At 39.2% G+C, this 20,926-nt stretch overlaps 1 protein-coding gene across 8 annotated transcripts in view; it reads left to right on the top strand.

The window, feature by feature from the left end:
* Window positions 1-20,926, top strand: part of LOC127450331 (gastrula zinc finger protein XlCGF57.1-like) — a 296,850-nt gene that overhangs the window by 191,033 nt on the left and 84,891 nt on the right. The window contains exon 1 of one of the 8 annotated variants that reach the window (XM_051714347.1): window positions 7,593-7,826. The exons of 6 other annotated variants lie outside the window; for them this stretch is intronic. In XM_051714347.1, the coding sequence (XP_051570307.1) occupies window positions 7,745-7,826 (82 nt within the window). In that variant the 5' untranslated portion in view covers window positions 7,593-7,744. Of the gene's footprint in view, window positions 1-7,592; window positions 7,827-20,926 lie in introns of those variants that run through there. One more of the 8 variants, XM_051714355.1, reaches the window with a different exon arrangement.

Consider the following 20,926-nt stretch of genomic DNA (forward strand, 5'->3'; position numbering starts at 1 on the left):
GAAGTTTCAGCTCAAAATACCTCACGGATCATTTATTATACCATGTTGTAAATGCCTCTTTTTGGGTGGAATCAAAAACACACTGTTTTCGTGTGTGTCTCTTTAAATGCAAATTAGCTGCTGCTCCCCGCCCCCTTTCCGGAAGAGGGCTGTGCCTTTACAGCTCTGCTTCGGATACTACAGCAACATCAAATCAGAACCACTTTTAGTACAACTCTCTTATGTTCACAGAAAACACACATAGTTTTCAGAAAGACAATCACCTTACTGTATTGTGCATAATAAAGGTGCGGTTATGAATTATACAGACAGTAAGCATAAAAATAACGACTTTGCTCTGGTCTCCGTGAATACAATCAGAGACAATGGTAACTTTAGCTGCATTAGCCGTGGAATCAGCTAACAAGCACATTCGGAAAGGCGATTTGCAAACATTCACAAAATATAAAGTGCGATACTTACATCTTCAGGATATAAAGCTGGAACATGAACAGTTGGTACTGATCCATGCTTGAGAATCAAATTTTTGGAAAGTCCTGCTTTATATTGACCCTCATTTCACAGTGTAAAATGATCTGCACAAACATACAAAAATTTTGGTATGTTTTGGAGCACATTTGCTTCAAAAACAAAACTTGCCCACTGCGTCTTCAGTGACTCTGATGCCAGGAGTAAATGAAGACTCTTATGTTCACTTTTACAGCCAACAACAGAACACTTATGACGCTTATGAAGTTGAGACATTATTCTTCTCACTGTAGCTGCTCCAGCACAGAAAAAAATGGCGGACTGTGTGTAGATCACTCAGGGGAGGATCTATGATAATAGGGTGGAGTCTGTCACCAGTCGTGGGCGAGACCTGCGACTCTCACTTTGAGTGAACCAATCACTTTGAGACAGTTTTTGATTCATAGAAATATAAGAAAGAGGAGTGGGTGGACTTTTAACATTGTATAGTGGTTGTGTACACACACTGCCGACTCACATTTATGTTCAAACACCATGTAAAAGTGAATTTTGCATAATAGGTCCCCTTTAAACCTACTCTAAAAGTAATTTTTTTTGATTGTACATTTACATACACTCTAAAAATGTAATCCAAGATTTTCCTGACTATATAATGTATACTGTCGGTAACAGTGGCGATTTCTCAGGGCCAGCAAAGCCTTCTCTGCTGGCCAAACATGCCAAATGGAGTTAATTAACAGAGGTTTGGGAGGAGCATGTTAATTTTAATCTGACAAATCACAGCCCACGAGCAGGAGTATATAAGCCGCTGCTTACCTGCTTCTTGTGACAACTCTCCTGACATGAGAGTCTTTCCGGCATTCGGCCCCGCCCATTTCCCACAAACAAACCCAGGCAGACAGATCATCGGATGCAACTTCCCTGCAAAGCATTCGGCTCCACCAGAACAGCTCTTCCATCCAAACAGTCTCGTTATTCAACAGAAGCTGCCACAGCAGCTCTTTGTTTTTTAGCAGTATTGATGGCTACCACGTTAAGTGTTGTTATAAATATATATTTATATATTTTTTACCCTGTCTGTCTTTCTATGCTCCATTCGATGAAGCAATTTATAGCGCGAAGTTGCTGCCGCATACTGGCTGCTCCTGCACTTTAAAAATGTGAAACAGCTCTCTACGACTGCTCATATGTTCTCTTATCTAAACTTTCCACCCGGAAAGCAGTGCCTGCTTTCTCTGCGAACGGGCGCTGTTCCAGCTTCATGCCATTAGAATTCAATTTTATTTGAAAGTGAAAGAAACAAAGATTAACTATTCAGTCCAACCACCATTTCAACTACCAGCATTTTTAATCAGGTTCTACCGCACAGGTGTTGCCTGTCAGCCTCATTATCATGCCACAGCTTGTTTAGGGGGCATGCTCTATTCAGCGATTGTTCGTCATCTTCTAACATGAATATCACGATTGTTTCTCCCTCCAAAGTGCCCTTCGGAGCGTGATTTATTTAATTCTGAACACAGGGGCATCATGCAACACAGAACTCCCTTCAACCGACCGATAATCTAATAACAAATTATTTTCAAACCAACGCAGACATTTTAACGCAAATTTGCTGCCGCGCAGCACTCGCTCTGACCATTCCACAGCACACTGCAGTTATACACGGCCTCTGTCCGAACAGACACGAGTCGAATTCGTCTCCGAAAGAGGCAGATCATGTGCCGCATTCCAACTCATTCATAATCATTCTGCAACGTGTCTCGCTTCCTCTCAGCATTATTGACATATATTGACGTATATTGTACAGCAGGGGGCAGTCATACTCCAAAGGAGCGAATGACCACAAGTGTATCCTTCAGTAATGATTGCAAGTCCATTTCTCCTGCATATCTGCATGCAGTACAGAGCCAAAGCTCTTATTTCTCAGATCATTTTATGCTGTTTTTCACATTGTTTATTAAGATGTACTGTATTTCCCAGCACATTTCTCTTGCATTTCTGTATGCAGTGCAGAGCTGCAACTCAACGCATTTCTAGATATTTCACTCCTATTGTTATGTGATGCATTTCCTATGCAAGATGTATATTGTACTACAGGCGACAATTATACTCCTAGGAGTGAATGGCCTCAAGTCAATCCTTCAATGATGATTGCAAGTCCATGCATATCTGCATGCATTACAGAGCCAAAGCTCTTATTTCTCAGATCATTTTATGCTGTTTTTTTCACATTGTTTATTAAGATGTACTGTATTTCCCAGCACATGTTTTCTAAAGTTTCACCTAAATATGATTATTTTGTCTTTTCTACAGCAACGCCTGAAATTTCGCCTTCTGCAGGGTCTCACCAAAATTACTGCAGCAGGTCTCTGCGAGAGCCCATTTAAATTCCTGTCACTGGACTGCACACTGGTTTACCTCTCACTTTCTCTATCTAGGTGTCTTTCCAAGACTTCACCATTACCTACCGAGGAGCCAAAAATGGCAACCATTTTAGTTAAGAAAGCACAACTGCGGTGCTTCTGCCTTCGGCTCCAAAAACGTGCTGTAGGCATCTTTTGGGTCATGCAACAAACCCCCACGACACAACAAAGCAGTGCAAACGTGCTCTACAGGTGCCGCAACTGCGGTGTCCTTCGACAATGCAAAAAACTCCCACCACACCGCAAAGCAGCGCAAATGTGCTGTAGCATGCGACAAACTCCCACCACACCGCAAAGGTGCTGTACAGGTGCTGCAACTGCGGTGTCCTTTGGACCATGCGACAAACTTCCACCACACCGCAAAGCAATGCAAATGTGTTTTTCCAGGTGCCGCAACTGCTGAACCTTTCGGGCCTTGCCACTAAATCTCCCACAACACCTCAATCATGTTTCCTGTTCCCTCTTATTAAAACTCTAGGGGCACAGCTCATAAATATATACCCATCACAAACCGCAATTCAGCAAGATTCTTTACTCTGTGCCACCCGTCATTCGAATGCAGTGTGGGCCCTCCTGTTCGAACGCTATGCAGGCTTTCCCATCGAATTGCAGTGTGGGCTCTTCCATTCGAATGCAGTGTGAGATTTCATGTCATTCATTCCGTGGGCTCTCCCGTCCGAAACACAGTATGAATTCTCCTGTTCGAGTGCAGTGGTGGTGCAGTAATCTTAAGAGCCTTTTAGCTTTTCCCGTTAACCGTGGCATTGGCATGTTCTTTGCTCATGGTCGAAATGAGCCCGACACACAATAAGGTGTGCCTAAATGTGATAAACTATGTGTGCCATATTTGATACTGCAGCCACAGTGCCCCACCAGATAATGTGCCGCAGCGCCCGCCCACGCTTGATACTGCCAAAGCATTGCCCGCACACACTCAATTATGCCACAGCATCACTCCTTTTGCATTTTTATACTGCCGCAGCAGTGCCCTGCCATGACAAATGTAATAAAGTTGTATTCTTAACTAACCTTTCGCTTCCCTCAAAGCTGCATATAAATGTAATTGACACGTTTTCCATAACTAACCTTCTGCTTCCCTTACAGATGTATATAAAGGTACATATTCCTAACTAATATTTGCTCCTTCTACAGGTAAGTACAAACTAACCTTTGCTTCCCTTACAGGTGTTGATGATTCTAATAAAGTCTTTTGTGCCCTACTTAATACCGCAGCAACAGTGCCCCGCCATGACAAATGTAATAAATTTGTATTCTTAACTAAATTTTGCTTTCCTCAAAGCTGCATATGAACGTAATTGATATGTTTTCCATAACTAACCTTTTGCTTCCCTTACAGACGTATATAAAGGTAATAAATTTACATATTCCTAACTAACCATTTGCTCCACTACAGGTAAGTACAAACTAAACTTTGCTTTCATTACAAGTGTTAATAAATCTAATGAAGTCTTTTGTGCCCTACTCGATACCACAGCAACAGTGCCCCACCCATACCAATTGTGTGTACACAGTTGTTAATATTTTCTCCACAGGCGCTTTCAGTGTCTAAGTTCCATACTTTCATAGAAGTGCATCTACAGCAAAGGAAACACAGCAGCGCTCCCACAGGAGCTCCTTCACTATGCCCCCAAATACTCAATCCACTGCCACAGCAGTGCTATAAACTCTGCTCCCGCAGGAGGCTTACTTTACTGCCGCAGCAGCATTTTTACCCTGCTTCCGCCGAAGCCTTTTGGTCTTTGCTTCTCAGCAGCTGCAGTTAGCATTACAGGAGATAGCGGTCACCACCTCTTCTCAAGCACCATATTTCCCTATCTATGGGCAGTCTATTGAGTGAGGCTACCCCTGCAAACAAGCCCCGTTCCTCTCGTTCTCATTTTCCCTGTTCGATTGCTTGCTGGGCTTACCCGTTTGAATGCTGTGAGCACTCTCTCTCTCTCTATGGAGCAATCTCCCATTGGAATCGCAGTGTGAGCCCTCCCTTTCGAACACAACGTGAGCCAACTAGTGCTCACTTCCCCCATTCGACTGCTTGCTGGGTTTACCCGTTCGAATGCCGTGAGCGCTCTCTCTTTATAGAGCAGTCTCCCATTCGAATTGCATTGTGAGCCCTCCCTTTCGAACGCAGCGCAAACCAACTCTCGTTCTCATTCTCCCCGTTCGATTGCTTGCTGGGCTTACCCGTTCGAATGCCGCGAACGCTCTCTCTCTATGGAGCAGTCTCCTGTTCAAATCACAGTGTGAGCCCTCCCTTTCGAACACAGTGTGAGCCAACTCTCATTCTCACCTTCCCTGTTCGACTGCTTGCTGGGCTTACCCATTCAAACGCTGTGAGTTAAACCTCTCTCTCTTAGAACAGTCTCCCATTTGAATTGCAGTGTGAGCCCACCCTTTCGAATGCAGCACAAGCCAACTCTCATTTTCACCTTCCCTGTTCGCATACTGTGAGGCCACCCACTTTTACGATGAGTGGTGGTCTCTCATTCGGATCGCAGCGTAGCCTCTTGACCAGCAATCGTTTAAGAACGCACCTTCAAACAAATGCTAAAGTACTCCCTCTGTAAACATTTTTTTGGGGAAATACAATTCAGAAACATCCGCCAAGCCAATTTACCAAACAGAATTGTTGCTGGCTTGTTGTCCTAAATAATTCCTGCCATAGTCATGGTACTGTTCTTTCATCTTAATGCCTTTTTGGGGGTAATCAGGACTCGAGTCGAGTTACTGAAATGGAGTTAATTAACAGAGGTTCGGGAGGAGCATGTTAATTTTAATCTGACAAATCACAGCCCACGGGCAGGAGTATTTAAGCCGCTGCTTACCTGCTTCCTGTAACAACTCTCCTGACATCCCACCTCCACCCCATCTCCACATATTCTCTAGATCCATTATTTAAATAAGTAAAGTCCGGGTGGTTAATCAGGACTCGAGTTGAGTCTCGAGCGCCAAGCCCTCCAGTATACGGACAGCAAACCAGATACGTTTACTGCTTCAACACAAGATTACATTAACATACGAACTACTGAAATAAATAAATATTTTTTCATCCTTTCATTCTCAATCACCTTTATACCTATGCATTTTTAATCGCTTTCCACTCTAAATTAATCTACAAACAAATAGAGAAAAACTAAAAGTTTATCCAATTAGAATTTATTCCTTGATGCTTACAAGAAAAGTGTGACAATTGTTTCACAAATCGCATGCCCGAAGTCATGCTCCTTAGCAGAAGCAGCGCTTGAGTCTGAGCTCCACTCCCTCAGGCCTTCAGAATTTCAACAGAATCCCTCAACAGTGCAAATGGATGAGCAACTAAAGTCGGATTCATCAGCCCATCAGACTGATTTATTTGTTCTTGGTGAGTGTGGTCTTTAGGACATGTCCCAGTCGAGGACTTCTAACTGGCCTTGAGTGACACAATCACGCTTTAAGTGATGTACGTAATTTGAAAGTTAAGAGTGCGAGATCTTGCTGACGAGTCAGCTGTCATCACTGCTGTTATTGCCGTTGAGAAAGAGATCTTTATGGATTTAAAAACATGAGATGTTCTGCATGATCGTGTGATTGCTTAATTTATTAAACAGGAAAGGAGGACTGATTTTCACTTCAAGTAAATTGGTAAGTGCCTTTTGCATTGTTATAGCAGCATCAGGAGTTTTCTAAGCGTAAATTAGGCTGCTTGAGCATTCAATGTCGGATCAAGTTTTGAAAAGTAGTGCTGCATTCCATTCAACTCGGAAAGTCAGATTTTACAACTTCCTACTAGGAAAAGTGCAATGGAATGCATCTTTAAATCAGAATTACAACTTGTAGGCTCGTGCAGAAATTCTCAACTCTGATTTCACCGAGATGCAGGGGCATGATGTCACACAAATATGGACACTCAGGGAGATATTCAAAGTGATAAACATTCACTTTATTAAGTAATATCGATAAATGAGTTTGTTTCCACATTACATGATATTAAAGCTTGTTTAACAAACACCTGCAGAAACAGGTGTATAAAACATTATAATCTCTTTTGATAATCGTACACCTGTAGCACAAATTCTAGGCTGCAGCATTGTTTATCAGTTGGGTTGCTAGGAGACATCTCTAATGAGAGTCAAACCCCTGCTAAGCTAATGAGAGCGTTGCAGTTCCGAATATCAGGGAATCAAGTAGGAATATTCCACATCCAACTTGAATGGAATGCAGCATAACCGTGTACCCTGATGAAACAAAATGTATTGCAAGCAACATTTAAATCACAAATATTATTAGATCGATTTTTCCAGGTATTATAGACCACCTTGATAGATTCATATGAAAAATTATGATTTTTGAATGTCTGTTTGGGAGACAAAGCAGTCATGCTGCAGTTAAAATTTGGCTTGCTTGAGCATTAAGTGTAATTTCAAGTTTTGGCTTTCGTGCGTGGACGTGTTTTTAAAATATCAGTTGGTATTATTAGTTAGCTGTGACATAATGTATGATGCCCAAAGGCATAGGGTGTCTTATTCATTGTGAAACTGTGTTTTCTTAATGGCATGAATCACACTGAAGGCCTAGACTTTAAATGCATTGTTGCAAAAAATTGCTGCATCATAATGTTCTTGTAGGTTATAAAGAAAAATGTATCTGGCCCATACTGTCAGTAGGTGGCGATAATGCACTGTATTTGTTTGCGAATCTCCATTAGAAAACAAGAAGAAGAATAAGAGTAAATGTGTGTCTTTCATCTGTTTTATTTCTTAAGTGATTTCACAAGTTTGATTTCCAGTGTTTATTTTCGGCGGGAGAATTGTAAAACTCCAGGAAACAAGTGAAATCTGTGTGACACTGTTGTAAAGATGTTTATTAAAGAGGAGAGTGAAGATATGGCTTATCCAGAAGCATGCAGAATTAAAACCGAACACACTGACGAACAAACAGGTTGGTGTTCATTCTTCATTCTTTACATTCAGACAGTTGAACAGATTTGATGACTGTACTTATAAAATTATATGAGCTGACAAATAACCTTGTTAAAGAAACGAGGATGCAACGTTTACATTTTGATTATATATATATATATATATATATATATATATATATATATATATATATAAATCTGTAATTCAAATTTTCTATCAAATTATTTATTTTCACAATTTAGTTGAATAATTGATTAACTGAATAATAACAGACAGATCAAATCTTACCCGGGGACAAATTCCCCATCTTCCCTCACAAAACAACTTTGAAAATGCATCCGACAAGTGATCACAACTTTGAATTGCGAAATGGATGTTTCGAAATATGGCATAGAGTGATTATTAAACAATCAATAAGCTGTGATCAGTTGGAGGCTGATATGTAGCCTAAGTATCGATTGATCAAAACAATAAAATTTTGAAGGTTTTATTATCTTGTTTTCCTGATAATTATGCTTCTATACAAAGATGAACTCTTTCTGATATCTTAAATAGTCTTGGTGATTAACAAAGCGTTTTAATCTTTCTGAACTTCAACCCAACACTTGTCAATATTGCAGAATAGATCAAATCATTATCTGAGTGGAGGGCCCCATTTCAGCTGACATCAACTCACCATGTAAAGAGCAACTCTATCCATCGCTCCTTTATTGACCAGAATATATGTCCTACAGTCTTCTACTTTTGATATTCTTCAATAATTTGGATTTCATTGGTATTTGGCTAAATTTCACTTAGGGCTGGGTGATAAAACGATATCGATATTATCGGAAAAGGTATATTTTCGATATCGATGTTGAACTTTGAGTAATTTTAGATATTTAGCCCACAATATGTTCTACATCTAGTCTTTAGTCTGGAGTAGTAGGAATCAGTGCAAGTGTTACACCATGTGAACTGTCTATTGAAGCGTTTCCCCCCTCATTTTACGTTTGACTTAACATTTAAGAAAATGGGCCGACTAAAACTTTTTATTTATTTTATGCACATTAGTTTAAAATTAAATGCGCTTTTTTAACAGCCAGGATAGGAATGTTCTATGGAATAATATAATGGTGCTGAATGGCTTATGTATATTTTGCGCCCTCTTGTGGACTAAGGAAACAGTGTCAATTTAAAAATCAGCTGACTTTAAAATTCAAATATTAGTTCATATATCTTAATATTTATATATTTATTTCATTTAAAAAAGTACAATACATTTTCATGGTTCAGTCAGCACTGTTTATATAAAGTTCAGCACTATTTTACTTTGAGTGTTATCATATAGGTAAAATCTACTATCGGTCGACCTCTACTGAATGAGACAACACTGACAATGCAAAACAGCTATCGAGTGAACACAACAACAATTCTGATTTGATGTTTATTTATGTACTGTTGATTTGTTTGTGTACTATATGCTGCGTTCCATTTGCCTTGGAAATTGGAGCTCAGGACTCGGATCGATGTCATATCCGTAAAAAAAAAAAAAAAGAAATCCGAGTTGGATGCGTTCCTTTTACACACAAAACGACAAGTCGGAAAAAAGATGGACGCCTCCAGGAAAGTAATTGTTGAACTAGCTCTTTTGGAGTACAGAGAGCTACAAAATAAGTGTGCCCTTCACCTAAGAGACCTCGAGGAAGATGACAGAAAGCGGAGAAGGTATGTTAATGTTTCCGTGTATTTGATTGTATCAAAACATGTTAACCACGTTTTAATCGAACTAGCAGTGTAAACAAAGGGCACTGCCCTATGGAAGTACAGACGTATATTTGCAATATAAATTTGCCTAATGGGGTTTATGTGTAAACGGTTTTACAGTTTGTAACGTTAGGCAGTGTTGTTGTAGCAACATTGACCATTGTTCTTATAGCTGCAGCAACCATTGTTGTTAGCAGCAGCAGCGACCTAGCCAATTTTAGCTGTACCAGTTTATAAACAACACATTACGCAGTAATTCACGCATAACAGGATCGTAGCAACATGCCTGTATGCAACGGTAATACAGTATTGTGTATACGACTTACTAAACTGGAAACAAAAAAGACAAAAGTGCTAAAAAAAACTTTAAACCCACAGCATACTACAGTCGATGCTCTTCACAGCCATCTTGCTTTCTGAACTCGGGGTCCTCTGAGTTCGTCCGACTTTCCGAGTAGGAATTCCGACATCGGGGGGCGTTCCATTTGTCAGTTCCGGTCTCGGAACTCGGAAAATAACTCGGAGCTCCGACTTCCGAGACAGATGGAACGCACGAAAAATGTTCAAGAAAAATGTTTACATTTTTTATTTCTTCTTCTTGTGATGTTTATTGGCAGTTGCCAATCCAGTTTATGGTGAATTACTGCCACCCACTGAGCTGGAGTGCGGAGCGTCACAAAGTCTTTCAGTGAAAGATGATGAAATTGGAGAAATTTCATAAAAAAAGATGTCACATGTAGATTGCATTTTCTCATCCATTAATGGTATTAAAATTATATTGTGATAAATATTACTATCGAACGATATAAAAAAGATTGGCCATATCGCCTATCCCTATGCCAGTGAATATACTACAAAACATTACTACTGTTATCACATGACTCCCTATGTGAATTTTGCCAATGGATGAGAAAAGTCTCAAGTTCAAATCCCGAAAGAGTGTACTCCAATAGACTAAGTAAAATGCAAATGTACAGCAGTGGATGTATATTAGGCAGTGGTAGGATTTTATTTTGTAATTTAATCAATTTGACCTATACTGTACAGCACTATTGTCATCCGATATTATTATCACCAGGTAAAGACACTTTTTCCATGGGCAGACCGTTTATCCTATTTCTGTGATACAAACAGATAGCAGCCGAAGTGATATCGGGCATCAAAATAAAGCATTTGGAGCTGCTCGAAGTTATGTGCAAGATCCCAATTAATTTAAAATGAGAGGAGCAAACAGAACGGTGAACTAAACTGTCCGGACAGAATTAGGGATGGGCTAAATGACATAATTTCAAAATCGACTAGTTGGTGGGTTATGTCGACGGTTAGTTGACTAGTCATCAATGAAGCCCTGTATAATTAGGCTGGAGTAATTTCCACAAGACACCAATCAGCTGCATTCGTTAATAATAGTCTATACATGCTAAGCACATCACCTGAATAGGATAACAGACAGGCTATTCAAAAAATAAGCTTAATAACTATAACCTTTGTGTGCACAAAACTGTCAAAGTCATCAAAACAGAGACTTATGGATTATGTATGAAACAACGGGAACATTGCTCCGAGCCGAAAAGTCAGATAGTAAAATATTGTTGTGCCACTTTTAGGGCTGCCCCCTAATATTTGACCAAACATTAGTCGATGAGAAGAGTCTTGGTAGACCAAGTTTTGATTGGACGGTTGGTCGCAGAAAAAAGAAAACTCCACAGGAAACCGATGAACACCGGTATTACCGCTGATTGGATGCTAGGTGGTACTATGGGGGAATTTTCGTAAAGCAGGGTTAGGGCTAAGCCTACACAATAAAGCAAGACACCTTGATTTCAAACTTTGAACTTTATTTATTTTAACCAAAAATTCAAATGAAACTGGAAAAAAATTATCTGCATTTAAAATGTGTGTTCAACATTTTGAAAGATGGCTTTCCAACAGTTGTGAAGGCCAACATCTCTCTGGCAAAGAACCTACTTCATCTGTGCATTTTCTACCGGTTGGGTATTCTGTTGTCCGGGAAAATACATCATGTGTGGGAGGGAACAAAATTAATTTATTCACACATGATGTATTTTCCCAGACAACAGAATACAGGTGCATCTCAATAAATTAGAATGTCGTGGAAAAGTTCATTTATTTCAGTAATTCAACTCAAATTGTGAAACTCGTGTATTAAATAAATTCAATGCACACAGACTGAAGTAGTTTAAGTCTTTGGTTCTTTTAATTGTGATGATTTTGGCTCACATTTAACAAAAACCCACCAATTCACTATCTCAAAAAATTAGAATACATCATAAGACCAATAAAAAAAAACATTTTTAGTGAATTGTTGGCCTTCTGGAAAGTATGTTCATTTACTGTATATGTACTCAATACTTGGTAGGGGCTCCTTTTGCTTTAATTACTGCCTCAATTTGGCGTGGCATGGATGTGATCAGTTTGTGGCACTGCCGAGGTGGTATGGCAGCCCAGGTTTCTTTGACAGTGGCCTTCAGCTCATCTGCATTTTTTGGTCTCTTTTTTCTCATTTTCCTCTTGACAATACCCCATAGATTCTCTATGGGGTTCAGGTCTGGTGAGTTTGCTGGCCAGTCAAGCACACCAACACCATGGTCATTTAACCAACTTTTGGTGCTTTTGGCAGTGTGGGCAAGTGCCAAATCCTGCTGGAAAATGAAATCAGCATCTTTAAAAAGCTGGTCAGCAGAAGGAAGCATGAAGTGCTCCAAAATTTCTTGGTAAACGGGTGCAGTGACTTTGGTTTTCAAAAAACACAATGGACCAACACCAGCAGATGACATTGCACCCCATATCATCACAGACTGTGGAAACTTAACACTGGACTTCAAGCAACTTGGGCTATGAGCTTCTCCACCCTTCCTCCAGACTCTAGGACCTTGGTTTCCAAATGAAATACAAAACTTGCTCTCATCTGAAAAGAGGACTTTGGACCACTGGGCAACAGTCCAGTTCTTCTTCTCCTTAGCCCAGGTAAGATGCCTCTGACGTTGTCTGTGGTTCAGGAGTGGCTTAACAAGAGGAATACAACAACTGTAGCCAAATTCCTTGACACGTCTGTGTGTGGTGGCTCTTGATGCCTTGACCACAGCCTCAGTCCATTCCTTGTGAAGTTCACCCAAATTCTTGAATCGATTTTGCTTGACAATCGTAAGACTGCGGTTCTCTCGGTTGGTTGTGCATCTTTTTCTTCCACACTTTTTCCTTCCACTCAACTTTCTGTTAACATGCTTGGATACAGCACTCTGTGAACAGCCAGCTTCTTTGGCAATGAATGTTTGTGGCTTACCCTCCTTGTGAAGGGTGTCAATGATTGTCTTCTGGACAACTGTCAGATCAGCAGTCTTCCCCATGATTGTGTAGCCTAGTGAACCAAACTGAGAGACCATTTTGAAGGCTCAGGAAACCTTTGCAGGTGTTTTGAGTTGATTAGCTGATTGGCATGTCACCATATTCTAATTTGTTGAGATAGTGAATTGGTGGGTTTTTGTTAAATGTGAGCCAAAATCATCACAATTAAAAGAACCAAAGACTTAAACTACTTCAGTCTGTGTGCATTGAATTTATTTAATACACGAGTTTCACAATTTGAGTTACATTACTGAAATAAATGAACTTTTCCACGACATTCTAATTTATTGAGATGCACCTGTATATCTGCCATATATATATATATCTGCCGTATATATATATCGCAATATCCAATTGCATGGCTGAGGGATCAGTGAATATTCTTGCGTTAGCGAGTTTGCATTGAAAATGTAATTTATTTATTTAAAAAACAAAAAAACCTAAATCAAATACATTTCTAAATTCAAATTGCACTCCAAACTAAATGAAAAAGCAAATAAAATAATGAAGTGGTAAAAAAAAAAAAAAAAAAAAATTATATATATACTGTATATATAAGTAACCACCTTTCCATTTACCTTCAGGCAAGTATCCGTCTAAACATGCAGACAGAAAATTACTTACACAAATGAAGACATAAAAAAGAGTGAGAAACTTTTACATGCGCGTGTTCCACAAGACTGCACACCTCTGTACAAAAGCTTGTCATGCGCATGACGGCTTTTCTGCCATCTGTTCTTAATAATATAATAAAGTGTGTTTCTTCAAGCGTATGTCTGTGTGTCTACGGGCAAATTATTTGTAATATTAATTTGATAATAATAATAGCCTAATAATAATAATTGAATAGATTAATGGGAAAACGAGCCAAATATCGTCTTGACATCGTCAAAAGCATCAGCTGTTGGCGATCACTCTGACCATCGTCGATCCCTGAGATCATCATCTGTCGGCACAACCCTAATGTGCATTTCTCTCTATAAATGAACAAAATGTTCAGACAGTGTCCTTGCTGGTTTTTCTGACACATTCAGAATCATTACCGCTTTTGCCGGTGTCGCTGCGTCTCGCTTCGTGCGTGCGCTTGTAAAATGTATATTTTAAAGGCTCATTGTTATGGTTTAGTATTTCTCTGTAATGTACAACAGTGTTAGCAATGTTATAACATTCTTTCTCAGCCCTGGAACTCAAACCATTTTCTGATGCCCCCCAAAAAACTAACGGCTTAAACTAACGAATAATAGTAGACTAGGAAAATCTTTGGTCAGGGGCAGCCCTAGGCACTTTACTGTAGCTGGGTTTTTCACCCTTAAATGCATGTTTTGCCAACACCTTTTGTTGTTCATCTCTTCATTACATAAATAAGCATAATTATTTTTTATTGTTTAAAAATTACTAGTTGATGCCACTAATCGACTAGTCAGTTGTTGATAGACTAGTCGCCTGGTTGACCATTCTTGCACATTCCTAGACGGAATATGCTTCAAGTGTCTCATGTCAGCAGAAGTAGCCCTGTGCTGCCCCAGAGAACCCTGCTGCCCTGTGTGACTGCCTGTATCGCCTATGCCAGGTTACGACACTGCTCCAAGCAAATAGATTCATTTAGTAAATTTTTTACGTTTAATTTTAGTTAATTTATTGGACAAGTAGATGTCCATGTCAATAACATTCTGCCAGTCAACTTGTCCAGCAGGTGAATTGAAATAGTCTGTGAAAGCATCTCAAATGTTTTCTTTCTCGTTGAGCAAATCAACAACAAACGTCATCGCTGTCGCAGCTTGTAGATATATACATTTTCTCAAGAGAACTTGCTTGCTTGGCTTTTATACTGATTCCTTGATAGTTTTGCAAACTTTTTAGGTAGTTGTTGTTCTCATCCGTAGTAGGCGGAGTGAGGACCAGCTGAAAGGTGCATTGCACCACTAACTGTACCAGAATAAAATTGATAATTGATCAGCTCCACCACCTCCGCCTTTTAAAGATGAATGTGCTGACGGCAAGGATTTGCGTCGCTTTTGTTGTGAATGAGCCATTTTTCAGGCAACAGAAGGGTTGTTACGATTTTGCGATTTGATTATAGTACTCAGTTTAAAAATTGCCTAATCGACAAAAAGGCGGAAGTGACAGTCTGTGGATGAGTATCCGAACACAACAACGAGAGGTGTCAGCCGTGTAAGAGCACTTCACTTTAGATTTGAAAAATCATGTAGTTGCCTGTCAACCTGAAATACCGTAATATCACTTCAACAATGCAACACCACTTGAAAAAACAACACACAAGAGAGAGAGAAGCTTAGCCCTTCGTTGCTGCACGGGACATGCTGAACTCTGCAAAAAAAAAAAAAAAAAAAAACACATTGTAATGCACACTAAACCTATTTATCTACACAGTAGGTTTGCTCCGATACCAAAATTTTAGCTTTGGTACGATACCAGCCCTGGTACCTCGGTATCGATACTAACTCGAGGCAACAAATAAACAATATCTCAGATTTTTTATGAAATTACACAGAAAATTACTTGTCTAAAATAACTGCATAAAGTCTTTTATGCCTCTTCTGTTTTAATTTTTCTGGATTCCAAATGTTTTAATTAAATGTTATGATCAAATTGTGTTTACATACATACTGTACAGCTTTACTCAAATGAAAATATAATACTTAAGAAGTTTACATACATCTTAGCCAAATACATTTAAACTCAGTTTTTCACAATTCCTGACATTTAATTGTAGAAAACATTCCCTGTCTTAGGTCAGTTAGGATCACTACTTTAAGAATGTGAAATTTCACAATAATAGTAGAACGTTATGAATGCTGTTCCTGTTGCTAACGGCATGCTACACGAGTGTTTGTTGCCTGCTAGCCTGCTTAGCATTGCTTATTCTCATACATTCCTCATTTATCCTTTGTCATTTTACAGCGTGTTTTGGGTTTTTCCGCTTTTCTACTGTTTCATCTGTGTGTATTTTACCCGTTGCTGCAGGCACCTACCATGAGTTTTCCCCCGTATTATTCTCAACGTGATTCAACTGCATGCATTTTCCGCATGCATCCGCTCTCTATTTTTATCGTGATTAAACTGCGCGTATTTTACAGCGCGCACCCGTTTTTCTCCTCTGTGTTACATGGATTATTGCATCTATCTCAAAGCACCGCTTATCAAGAACAACAAACAATTGCGTGAGCGATTCACATCGATCTCAAAACCTACCAACAACCAACAACAACAACAATCAATTGCGGTAAGTCATAGCATCCACTCATGTTATTTCTTCCTGCATTGCATGTTACATGGTTACAATAGCTTCTTCCATCAGCAGTGAGGGATTCATATGAGATAAATGTAAGGAATTAGTCAGGCTGACGGAGAAGGTTAATGAGTAAGAGACACGCATCCGAACGCTAGTGGAGGTCAGTGAGAAAAAGAAGCCAGTAGATATTGTTTTGGATATGGGTAGAACAGTGAGCAACACACACACTTTGGTTCCGGCTCTAGAGCCCCTGTAGCAGGAAGTTTGGGTGACATCTCGGTGACATACTAGCTCAGCAAAGCGACACCACTCTCCTGTTCCTGTTAGGGTTTCCAACCGATTCTACCCACTCAGTGATGCACCCACTGAGAATCATGTTGAAAGAGCCCTAATAATTGGTGATTCTATTGTAAGGAATGTGGAAATAGAGTCTCCAGCCACTATTGTTAAATACATTTCGGGTGCCAGAGCATCTGATATCAGATAAAATTTACAAGTGCTAGCTAATGCTAAACATAGATTTTCTAAAATTGTTATTCATGTCGGCACTAATAATGTCTGGCTCCGCCAGTCGGAGATCACTAGAGATAATTTTAAAGGTGTGTGAACTTGCAAAGACGATGTCAGACACTGTAATATGCTCTGGCCCCCTCCCTGCTCGTCGTGGTGCCGAGGTTTATAGTAGATTAGCGTCACTGAATGGCTGGATGTCTGAGTGGTGTCTGGAGAACAGCATAGGATTTATAGACAATTGGAAGAGTTTTTGGAGTAGACCTGACCTGCTAAAGAGAGACGGACTCCATTCCTCCAGGGAAGGTGCCGCTCTCCTCTCTAGTAATTTGGCTCATAGTCTTAATAGTGATAGTATTTGACTAACTGGGGCCCAGGTCCAGAAGCAGACAAAATGGTTAATCTGAACGTCTGCTAGCTGCCTTGAGACATCACACATGTCACATAAACTATAACACATAGAGACTGTATCACCTAGATATCACATAGAGACTGTGTATGTTCCCCAAACTACCAAACACAAAACTCGTACAAAAAAATTAAAGAAAAACATCATATGAAGGTAGGGCTACTAAACATTAGATCTCTTTCTACCAAAGCACTAATTGTAAATGAAATTATTACAGATCATAGTTTGGATGTGCTCTGTTTGACTGAAACCTGGCTTAAACCGGATGAATATATTAGTTTAAATGAATCTACTCCCCCAGGTTATTGTTATAAACATGAGCCTCATCTGAAGGGTCGAGGAGGGGGTGTTGCTACAATTTACAGTGAACTTTTTAGTGTTACTCGGAGGACAGGATATAAGTTTAAGTCTTTTGAACTAATAATGCTTAATGCGATACTGTCAGATATAAATAAAAAAAACTCTGTCATCTTTTGCCCTTGCTACATTATATAGATCACCCGGGCCTTATTCTGATTTCCTTGGTGAATTTGCAAAGAAAAAATTTTAATCGGATCTTGTAGTTACTGTAGATAGAGCTTTAATTGTTTGTGAATTCAACATTCACATAGATAATGAAAATGACACATGACACATTGGGATTAGCATTTATCTTGGAGTCTTGGAGTCAGACAAAATGTGACAGGAGCAACTCATTGCCATAATTATACGCTAGATTTAATTCTGTCATATGGCGTTGATGTTGATACTATAGAAATTCTACCGCAGAGCGATGACATCTCAGATCATTACCTCATCTCTTGTATGCTGCGATCAGCTAATGTTACTCAATCTACACCGCTATCGTTCAGGTAGAACTATTCTTTCGACCATTAAAGATAGCTTCACTAATAATCTTCCAGATACACTCAGTAAGCCCTAAAGCCTAGAATAACTTGATGAAATAACAGAAAATATAAATACAGTCTTCTCTAGCACTCTTGATAGTGTTGCCCCCTTTCGATTAAAGAAAATTAAAGAAAAAAGCCCTTCACCATGGTACAGTGATCACACTCATGCTCTCAAGAGAGCAGTTCGGAAAACAGAGCGCAGGTGGAAGAATACAAAATTAGAGGTATTTTGCAGTGCATGGAAGGATAGTGTCTGTAGCTACAGACAGGCACTAAAAGCTGCCAGGTCAGCATATTTTAGCAAACTCATAGAAAATAACCACAACAATCCTAGGTGTTTATTCAATACTGTGACTAAATTGTTTAGGAATAAAGCCTCAACTGAACCAGATATTCTGGCACAGCACAAAAGTAATGACTTCATGAATTTCTTAACTGATAAAATTGAAATAATCAGAAATAGAACTATGCAATTATGCAGTCATCTGTCACAGTACCTCAGAAAACAGGGTCTCATAATTTTCCTCACGTGCAACTTCAATCCTTCGCTGTCATAGGTCATGAAGAGCTAACAAAATTTATCGAAACATCAAAAGCCACAACATGTAGGTTAGATCCAATACCAACAAAGCTCTTAAAAGAGGTATTCCCTGTAATCTCAGAACCTCTTCTTAATATTATTAACTCCTCGCTATCCTTAGGACATGTCCCTAGAAACTTTAAAATAGCAGTTATCAAACCGCTTATTAAGAAGCCACAACTTGATCCTGGAGAACTGGCTAATTATAGACCGATTTGGAATCTTCAATTTATGTCGAAAATACTAGAAAAGGTAGTATCCTCCCAAATATGTTCATTTCTACAGAGAAATAGTATATATGAACAATTTCAGTCAGGATTTAGGCCCCGTCACAGTACAGAGACTGCACTTATCAGAGTTACAAATGTCTTATCATAATGGCTCTTATCATCTGATCGCGGCTGCATTTCACTTCTAGTGCTTTTAGATCTTAGTGATGCATTTGACACAATAGATCACGACATTCTCTTGAATAGGCTAGAGAATTATGTTGGCATTTGTGGACTTGCATTAGCATGGTTTAGGTCCTAATTAGCAGACCGCTACCACTTTGTCTATGTAAATGAGGAATTGTCAAACCAAACAAAAGTAAAGTATGGAGCGCCACAGGGATCAGTTTTAGGGCCTCTGCTTTTCTCCTTGTATATGCTTTCCCTGGGAGATATTATCAGGAATCGTGGAATAAGTTTCCACTGTTATGCCGACGATACCCAACTTTATATTTCTTCAAAACCTGATGAAATTTCACAATTCTCCAAATTAGCAGAGTGTATCAATGAAATAAAAGATTGGATGGCCAGAAATTTCCTTCTACTCAATTCCGACAAAACAGAGATACTAATTATTGGACCAAAAACCTCTAAAAACAAGCCACTAAAATATAATTTGACTCTTGATGGATGTACTGTTACATCATCATCAACAGCGAAGAACTTAGGTGTTATATTTGATACCAATCTGTCCTTTGAAAATCAAATTACTAATGTTTGTAGAACAGCATTCTTCCACCTAAGAAATATTGCTAAATTACGACACATGCTCTCTGTTGCTGATGCCGAAAAACAAATTCATGCGTTCATGACCTCAAGACTACATTATTGTAATGCATGACTGGGAGGATGTCCAGCAAATCAGTAAATAAACTTCAATTGGTTCAAAATGCAGCAGGCAGAGTGCTGACTAGAACAAAGAAATATGATCATGTTAGCCCCATTTTATCGTCGTTACATTGGCTACCTGTTAAATTTCATATTCATTTTAAAATTCTGTTAACTACGTACAAATCTTTGAATGATCTAAAGGAGGTAGATCCTTTTCATATTTCGCTAAACTATGGAACAGTCTCCCTAACACTCCCTAACACTAAATTGAATGGCATCTGTGCTAATGCTATTCTATTTGTTTCCCTGTCTCAACCTTGGGACTCCTATCCTGAGGTCACCAGAACCGGCTGGATCCAGCTCCATTCCTGCTTCGTGTTAGACTCCACTGCTACGTGTCTGAGTGATGATGACTAATAGCAGCCGGTGTCAGCCAAACATCACTTCAGTCTATTACGATGGACTTCAGAGGGTGAACTGACTCTAACCATAAGACATGGGATACATCATATGCCATTGCCTGAACCTTGGATTTTGGATAGACCAAACTGAAATTACTGGCCGATTGAACTGCAATGCACCTCACTGATCTCTGCCTGCATCACCAAGGTCTAATGATGGACTACATTCTTGTAATGGAATACATAGACTATCAATTAATTGCCAACAAAACCCTTCATCAGCCAACTAAAAAGGACAAGTCATTAATCTTAGTTCATACAAAATCTTTGTTTAAACACTGACCCTTAACTCTTACTTAGTTTAATCATTTTAAACCATGACTTGCACTATACAAAAGTAATATGGACAATATATTCATGATGTTAGCCAGAGGGGACCTGGCCCCCACAGTGAGCCTGGTTTCTCCCAAGGTTATTTTTCACCATTAACCAACATCTTATGGAGTTTTGTGTTCCTTGCCACAGTCGCCTTCGGCTTGCTCACTGGGGTTCTAAATGCAATTATTATCCAATTACTTATTTTTAAACACAATTCACAATCATATATTATCAAACTACACAATGATGACTCTTAAGACATTATAGATATTACAGTTTCATTTTCTGTTAATGCATGATTTTCTGTAAAGCTGCTTTGAAACAATGTGTGTTGTGAAAGGCGCTATACAAATAAAAATGACTTGACTTGAGAATGGTTTATTTCAGCTTTTATTTCTTTCATCACATTCCCAGTGGGCCAGAAGTTTACATACACTTTCTTAGTATTTGGTAGCATTGCCTTTAAATTGTTTAACTTGGGCCAAA

The sequence above is a fragment of the Myxocyprinus asiaticus genome, chromosome 13 (genome assembly GCF_019703515.2).
Source record: "Myxocyprinus asiaticus isolate MX2 ecotype Aquarium Trade chromosome 13, UBuf_Myxa_2, whole genome shotgun sequence".
Taxonomy (NCBI): domain Eukaryota; kingdom Metazoa; phylum Chordata; class Actinopteri; order Cypriniformes; family Catostomidae; genus Myxocyprinus; species Myxocyprinus asiaticus.